At 45.4% G+C, this 8,776-nt stretch overlaps 1 protein-coding gene across 1 annotated transcript in view; it reads left to right on the top strand.

Annotated features, from left to right (window-relative positions):
- zgc:66455 (uncharacterized) overlaps positions 1-8,405 on the top strand; it is a 16,095-nt gene extending 7,690 nt beyond the window's left edge. Inside the window, exons 6-11 of the mRNA XM_032516526.1 lie at positions 140-226; positions 1,569-1,669; positions 1,749-1,810; positions 2,914-3,005; positions 5,804-5,959; positions 7,987-8,405. Coding sequence (XP_032372417.1) covers positions 140-226; positions 1,569-1,669; positions 1,749-1,810; positions 2,914-3,005; positions 5,804-5,959; positions 7,987-8,405 — 917 coding nt within the window. The remainder of the gene's footprint in view (positions 1-139; positions 227-1,568; positions 1,670-1,748; positions 1,811-2,913; positions 3,006-5,803; positions 5,960-7,986) is intronic.
- Positions 8,406-8,776: the final 371 nt, after the last annotated feature.

Here is an 8,776-nt window from a genome sequence, read left to right on the forward strand (position 1 = left end):
TACACATTTTTACCTGGGGGGCCCAAACTTTCGAACCCCGCGGTATAACAATAGATCATTTAGTAGTTGATTTATATGCTGTAGTGATCTGCATATGCAAAGTATTTGAACCTGTTTTGACTTTGTGTTTCTCTTGCAGTCAACGTCAGAAATCGCTCTGAAGTTCCACATCTTCCCGGCGGTGAGTATCGGACGGATGACGATCAACTTCACAGGAATGTTAAAGGTGCTCTACCTGATGTCACGCGTTTTTAGGCTAAGTTTTTTTAGTCACATCACTAGAGTCGGACACTTGGATCAGACGTAAGATATATTTATCTGCACGGTTACAACGTCTAAAACAGGAAATGCAATCAAAATGCTCATGGAGCTAGAATTGTTTCTTCATTACATGTAAGGGAAAAAAATATCAGAGAGAGAGAGAGAGAGAGAGCGAGAGAGAAAAAAAAAGTTTGAGAGAAAGTTATCACACCGATAGCAAATAGCATTTTATGTGAGATTAAAAAAAAATATTTGAGAGAGAATTTTTATACCAATAGCAAAAAAACTCTCTAAGTACTTTTTAAACTCTCAAATATATATTTTTTGCTATCAGTGTGAAGAGAAAAATTCTCCCCAAAAGAATCTTTTTTTTTTTTCTTGCTCAAAACCTAGCAGATAGTGAGATGTTTTTTACAGTGTGTTCGGGGGACAGGCAGCTAGCAGATAGTGAGAAGATGTTTTTTACAGTGTGTTCTGGGGACAGGCAGCTAGAAGATAGTGAGGAGATGTTTTTTACAGTGTGTCTGGGGACAGGGCTAGCAGATAGTGAGGAGATGTTTTTTTACAGTGTGTTCGGGGAACAGGCAGATAGGAGATGTTTTTTACAGTGTTGTTTCGGGGACGGCAGATAGCAGAGTGAGGAGATGTTTTTACAGTGTGTTCGGGGACAGGCAGCTAGCAGATAGTGAGAGTGTTTTTACAGTGTGTTTGGGGACAGGCAGCTAGCAGATAGTGAGATGTTTTTTACAGGTGTGTCGGGGGACAGGCAGAGATAGTGAGATGTTTTTTACAGTGTGTGATCTGGGACAGGGCAGCTAGCAGATAGGAGATGTTTTTTTCAGTGTGATCTGGGGACAGGCAGCTAGCAGATAGTGAGAGTTTTTTACAGTGGTCGGCGGGACAGGCAGCTAGCAGATAGTGAGATGTTTTTACAGTGTGTTCGGGGGGCGGGACAGGAGCAGGAGAGGAGGGAAGGCACTAGGATAGTGAGGAGATGTTTTTTTTACAGTGTGATCTGGGGACAGGCATACAGATGTGAGATGTTTTTTACGTGTGTATCAGGGGACAGGCAGCTAGCAGATAGTGAGGAGATGTTTTTTACAGTGTGTTCAGGGGACAGGCAGCTAGCAGATAGTGGAAAAAACACGTAACATCGCTTAAAGCACCTCTAACACTCAACATGTCTTATTTTCTGGGACTGTTTTGATTGTATTTCCTGTTTTAGACGTGTCCGACTGTAGTGAACATTGTGCAGCTAGCTTTAGCATCATCGCGCTGTTGACGCTATGTTTGGGATCCCTCCACAGATCGGCTGTTTGAAGTGACTGTCGAAGTGACGTTCCTTCCGGGTGTGAAGGAGTCCTGGCACAACGTGTTCCTGTCGCTGCTGCGCTCGGTGAAACACTTGGTACGTCGTCAACGACCACAACATTAAAGATGCTTCGTGGAGAGTGAAGAGTCACGTGATGATTTGTGTGTTTCTGTAGATCAGCAAGCAGCTGAGGCGTCTGCACACGCCGCTGTCCATGAATACTAAAAGATTAAAAAGGTTGGTACACAACAGACGCCTCAAACCTCAAACTCAAAAGTTTGAATTAACTTTAAAGAGAAAACAGAGTTGACCCTGAATAGGCAGAAAAATCAAAAGTCCACTGAAGTCTCAAGTCCCTTAATGGCATCCTTGTTTCTTTCAATTTGGGAATCCGTTAACTATTAACCCTCATGTTGTCCTCGGGTCAAATTAACAGTAGTGAGTAAAAATTAATAGTATTGAGTAAAAGTTGACATATTCCAGTCTGTGATTGTCCATCAACATCCATTCCTTTAATTTTAGTCTCAATAATTCCTAATTTCTGCTTTTATAACTCAAACATTAGGTATAACTTCCTATAAATGAGGTTTATTGACCATAAATTCGAAAAATAAATAAAACTAAAGTTGTGTTACATAGAGTTGTGACAAACATTGAAAAAAAAGTGTTAAGGGACAAAAAACGTTCTTTTCGCAGGTAGACAACATAAGGTTAAATTGCCAACTATTTGGTAATATGTATATATTTTTTTTCACACACACTTAAAGAGACACACACTTAGAGACACACACACACACACACTTCTAGTGTCTTCTCTCCACTGTGACAGGAAGCTGAATATCTTTTGAGTTGTGGACAAAGCGAGACATTTGAGGACGTCGTCTTGGGCTTTTTGGGAAACACTGATCCACATTTAAGAGACCGAACAACTAATCAATTACAGAAATCAACCTACGCATTAATCAACGATGAAATTAATAGTTGGTTGCAGCCCTACACTTGCATCTTAGTTGTGAAAAGGGATACAAGGAAAAAGGAAACCTGTTTTTGTAACCAAGAAACAAGGCTTCTTTTTCATCACTTTCTAGCGTAAATGTTAGAAATCGATTTGTATGGAACGGCTCAAATGAGAACCATCTCTCTCTCTCTCTCTTCTCTCTCTCTCTCTCTCTCTCTCTCTTCTCTCTCTCTCTCATCTCCTTACTCCGACTACGCTTCTCTAGCTCTCTCTCTCTCTCTTTGTGTTGTGTGTGGTGCTTAGACATGAGTGCAGGGGGGGTGTACATCATCTGGCTGCGATTGGCAGGCGTGTCGTGAGGTTTGTCGGAAGGCTCCCACAGCGGCCACGTCAACTCCAACCTGCACGGCCTGGCTGGCGCGGCCGTCGGTGCCGGCCAATGGGACGCCGCGATCTCCTCGGTGTCGGTTGCAGGTACGGCGCCGAGCCTCCGGTGTGACGCAGGACCTGTTATCTTGCGTTGCCAGACCTTCCTCCACAGCGCCGTTTAGGAGGGTCTGGCTAGTCCACACAGCATTCGGGGATGAGAGAAAAACGGGCTCTGGTTTATCGGCATTTCTTTAAACCAATCACAATCGTTTTGGGTGTTGCTAAGCGCCAGACGCAGCCACGGTGCAGCCGCAAAACAGCCTCTGGAAGGAAGTGGTTTTGGTGGAACATGTATGTTTAAAAGTAGTTCTAAGTCATGCTACAGAGAACTCCGATTGGACAGATAGTCTAGCTAGCTGTCTTGGAATTTAACCCCAAGACTGGGCCAGGTAAACGCATAGTCCTCAGATTGACAGATAGTCTAGCTAGTCTGTCCTGGATTTACCCTGCAGAGATCTAGGGACCAGGTAACCATAGTCCTCAGATTGGACAGAATAGTCCCTGGCTATCTGTCTGGATTTTACACCCTTCATCAGATCGATACCAGTCACCATAGTCCTCAGATTTGGGCGATAGTCTAGCTAGCTGTCTGGATTTACCTGCAGAGATTGAGGACCAAGGTAACCATAGTCCTCATTGGACAGTAGTCCGGCCATCGCTGGATTTTACCCTGCAGAGATCTGAGACAGGTAACATAGTCCTCAGAATCAGAGCGCAGGTTAGAACGCCGACATAAAGAGGGGACTACATCCGGCCGAAAATGAGGACGTACGGCAGAATTTCAGAGGCGGCGACGGAGCAATCCCGAAAGTGACATCGTGGACTAGACGAAGATCTGAAGAGGCAAGGCAGCTTTACTGTATAGCAATTTCAGCAACAGGGCAATTCAAAGGCTTTCACACAAAATCAGTTAAACATAAAAACAGATAAAACACGGGAATTAAATAAGAACATTAAGGACACATAAACACAAGAATAAAAGTCAGTGCAGCATAGAAATTTAAAGAAATGAGCAGTCATTTAAGAAAGGCAGCATCAAAAAGAAAGGTCTTCAGCCTTGATTTAAAAACTGAGAGTAGCAGCGGATCTACAGGTTCTGGGAGTTTATCCAGATATGAGGAGCATAGAAACTGAAAGCTGCTTCACCCTGTTTAGGTTCTGACTCTGGGGACAGAAATAGACCTGTCCCAGATGACCTGGAGGTCTGGGGGTGGTTCAAGTGTAGTAGCAGATCAAAATGTTTTTGGACCTAAAACCGTTTAGTGATTTAAAACTAGCAAGATACTTTGAATCATTCTTTGAGACACGAAGCCTGTAAAGACTTCAGAACTGGAGGGATGTGATCCCTCTTGGTCTAGTGAGGACTGAGGATGTGATCCAGTCTCTTGGTCTTAGTGGACTGGAGATGATCCGTCTCTGGCTTGGAGGACTGGAGTGATGTGATCAGTCTCTTGGTCTTAGTAGGACTAGGAGGCTTGATCCAGTCTCTTGGTCTTAGTAGACTGGAGTGTGTATCCAGTCTCTTGGTCTAGTGAGGACTGAGATGTGTGATCCATCTCTTGGTCTTAGTGAGACGGGTGATGTGATCCATCTCTTGGTTTGTGAGGACGCGAGGCAGCGTTCTGAATCAGCTGCAGCTGTCTTTTGTTTTTTTAGTGAGACCTGTAAGACCCGTTACAGTAGTCAAGTCTACTGAAGATAAAGCATGACCGTTTTCCAATCCTGTTGACACAAGTCCTTTAACCCTTGATATATTCTTAAGGTGATTAGGCTGACTTTGTATTGTCTTAATGTGGCTGTTAGATTCAGGTCTGAGTCCATGACTACACCAAAATTTTTCTGGCTTTGTCTGTTGTTTTAACATTGTTGTTTGAAGCTGAGCGCAAGACTTTTAATCGCTCCTCTTTTGCTCCAAAAACACCACACTCAGTTTTTCCTTCATTTAATTCAGAAAGTTCTGGCACCATCCAGCCGTTAATTTGTTCGATGCACTTAGTCACGTTTTTGTAGGGACTATAGTCCCCTGGCGATAAGGTTAGTAATTGTGTGTCATCCGCATAACTATGGTAACTTATTTTGTTGTTTTCCATAATCTTAAAAAAAAAAAGAATGAGACGTAACAATGACCTTGCACCGTTTTTCGTGATCGGTGGTGATGGCGTGCATGCATCAATTCCTCAACACCCGGAAAACTTTACCACAATTAAATTTGGTTTATCAGTACATAACATAGTGGACAGTCCCCCTTAATTCACTGTGTGGTAGGACGGCCAGCTGACAATAGGCATCCTAAAGTAAACAGCTGCATGTCATTCCCCCTCGCTCTCCCCTTTCATCTGTATAATCTTCTAATTATCTGATAATGTCGCAGTAGCTCAGTTTGTAGGGAGTCGGGTTGGGAACTGGAGTGTCGCTTGTTCAAGTCCCCGTTCGGACCAAAGTACGGAGTGTGGATTGCACTTCATCTCATGGGCACTGCCAGGTGCCTTTGAGCAAGGCACTGTTGCCCACTCACTCTGACAACTCTCTCTCTCTGTGTGTGTGTGTGTGTGTGTGTGTGTGTGGTCATTACCAACAAAAACAGTGTAATTTGTAATTTCCTCACTGGGGATCAATAAACAATACTACAAAAAAAGTATTAATAATAATAATAAAGGCCTGAAATGCCCCCCAAGAATAATCTTCATAAAAAACAAGATGCAAACAACCAAGAGTTTGTTTTTCCCTCCTATCCCAGAATGCATCTGTGCTGTAGCCAGAGCTCCACAGCTCTGTGGGGATAGAGCTGGCAATGTGAGTAAGGAGTCTCTCTCTCTCTCTCTCTCTCTCTCTCTCGCCCCCAGATGTGAACGAGTGCGGGACCCAGATGGTGCTGTGTGACATCAACGCAGACTGTGTGAACCGGTTTGGTTCGTACTCGTGCCGCTGCAGACCGGGCTTCCGGGACGAGTCCCGCCTGGGGTCCGGAGGGACCGCCTGTGTTGATGAGGCGGCTGCAGGTTCATTTCAGGGATGCACTGAATCCAGGATTCGGCCCAATATTGGGCTTTTTGACGGGGTTCGGATTCGGCCAAAACCTTTAGAATCTAGTCCCACCAAAACCGAACCCTACGCTTGCGCTACTCGCGTGACGCTCGATGTGATGACGTCGCCGTTGATTACATGAAGGGGTGTACGTAACGGGAAGGGGTGTACGTAACGGGAAGGGGTGTACGTAACGTGAAGGGGTGTACGTAACGGGAAGGGGTGTACGTAACGGGAAGGGGTGTGAAAGGGAGGGTGTGTACGTAACGGAAGGGGTGTACGTAACGGGAAGGGGTTAACGTAACGGAAGGGGTGTACACGTAACGGAAGGGGTGTACACGTTAAACGGGACGGGTTACCAGAACGGGAAGGGGTGTACACGTAACGGGAAGGGGTGTACGTAACGGGAAGGGGTGTACGTAACGGGAAGGGGTGTACGTAACGGGAAGGGGTGCACTTAAAGGGACGGGGTGCACGTAACGGGAAGGGGTGTACGTAACGGGAAGGGGTGTACATAACGGGAAGGGGTGCACTTAAAGGGAAGGGTTAGACCATTCAATAAAGTCGGCTGTGAGAAAGTAAAAATGGAATAGACACTGCCGGCTGCACCCCCAGCCAAAAGAAGGCGGGGCAAGTTGAGCTACATGTTCAATGCCGGCCTGTCCTGCGGCGAGGACCCCAAAAAAACGTCGCAGATGCCAAATCATCTGTGCATGAAACATCGGAAAGAATCCCAGACTCTAGACCCTCCTGGGCCGTCAGCAGATCTCGGTAATTGAGTCTCCCCTGCAGGGCCAGCGAGCGGCGACCGACAGAACCCCAGCCCCCCCCCCTTCCACCCAACGTGTCTTCATTGATTAGCCGAAAATTTGAAAAACTAAATTTGGCAATATGGATTTGCTTTCCCACAACGTGAAAAGAGTGTGTGAATTCAACATTAACTTGTTACATTTAACTATTTTAACCGTCTTGTTGTCCTTAGGTCAAATTTGACCCGTTTTCTATTATTTATATTCTTTTGGCACAAAAAATATACCGTCGAAATAAGCGCTGAAAATGTCAACAATACAAATATCAAAAAACATCAAAAAAGCACCCACAACATTGTAAGTGACAAATGTCGGGAAACGCGATAATACTGTTAAAAAAAAAAAAAGTGACAAATGTTTTTTTTCTTTGTTTTTTTTCATGGTTGATGGGAAGACAACACAAGGGTTAAGAGGTTGTGGACGATGTTTACGTCAATAATGTGGTTACCGTGGTAAGGGACTGAGGATGGGAGAAGGATTCGGTATTCGGCCGAACCCAAAAAATCGGCATTCGGTGCATCCCTAGTTAATTTTTTGTGATTTTAACTATTTTACCAAGATACAACTTGCAACATGAGTCATCTCTCAAGCCCACTCCTGGATTGACGGCACCTCTTCATTCTTCTATCCTATAATAGTATTGTACAGTTAGCCAGCTAGCTAGCCAGCCAGCTAGCTAGCCAGCCAGCCAGCCAGCCGGCCCGTTAGCTAGCTAGCCAACTTCATGTGTGCTTATCCATCCCACTTAGGACTGACCCCCCCTCCCCCCCCAATGTGTGCAGACAGAGAGGAAATACTGGGGGAAATTAACTGCAACTTCTTCTTCTTCGTTTTGTGGCGGGTTGCAACCATAAAACGATCTAAAACTTACTCGCAATTCATTATTTATTCAGCAGATAACGTTTCCATCAGTTTATCGCACGAGCCGAATATCAAGATAAAATCAGATGAGATGAACCTGTTTCCTTTGAGTCGATATTCGTGAAATCCCATGTTATGTTACTGTTTCCAGAAGGCATTTTTCATTCGACATCACTTAATTTGGATAAAAACGTGTGGATGGAAACATAGCTACTGTCAGCGTTTTTCTTTTTTTTTTTAAATGTCGTTTTGGCGCCGGTATCGGTCCAAAATCCGAACCACACCCGACCCCAGAGACACCCGTCCACTGACTTCCTGTTGTCGTCCTGCAGGTTGCGGCTCGGCCCAGTCGCCCGAGGCGAAGGGCGTCTACGTGCTCTTCTTCCTGCTCAGCTCGCTCCTCCTGCTGCTGCTGGCGGCGGCCGCGCTGCTGTACCACCGCCACCGCCACGGGGCCTTCCTGCTCGGTTGCCACGGCAACGGCAGCATCAACAACAACAACAACAACCACAACAACCACCACCACAGCCGCCATCACCACAACCACCGCCATCAACACGACGACGACGACGCCTACTCCAGCCCCCCGGACTCTGACCTGCCCCCGCCCCCCCCGCCCGCCCGGAGCTTCAGGGAGGGGTGGCTCCCGGCGAAGGAGCGCCCCCCCACCCTGGACCTGCAGCTGCTGCGCTTCAGCCAGCTGCTGCTGCCCGACGCCTACGCGGAGCCGCAAGAAGGCGGGAAGAAGTGACGTTCAACCGCGTGAAAATCCTCTTTTCAGTTAGTTTTATTTGTCGGATATTCAGTTTGAAATAAAATCACAACACCAAAGCATTTGCTTGCTCTGTGTTTTTGTGATTTAATTTTTATTTTACTAACCCTCATGTTGTCCTCGGGTCAAATTGACCCGTTGTCCTATATCAATGTTCTTTTTAATTCCCCAAAATAATAGCAGTCCAACATCACTAACCTCATAAATCATATTTTTTTGGTAGAAGTGATATTTCTACATGGCAAATAATTTACTTGTAGGTGTTGTAGAGTCATGACATGCATGCTGCTCATTCTGTGTAATTGAATCTGTAATTGAAAGGGGGATGTTCGTAATAATAGCAGTGTTGT

The sequence above is a fragment of the Etheostoma spectabile genome, chromosome 5, assembly GCF_008692095.1.
Source record: "Etheostoma spectabile isolate EspeVRDwgs_2016 chromosome 5, UIUC_Espe_1.0, whole genome shotgun sequence".
NCBI classification, from domain to species: Eukaryota; Metazoa; Chordata; class Actinopteri; order Perciformes; family Percidae; genus Etheostoma; species Etheostoma spectabile.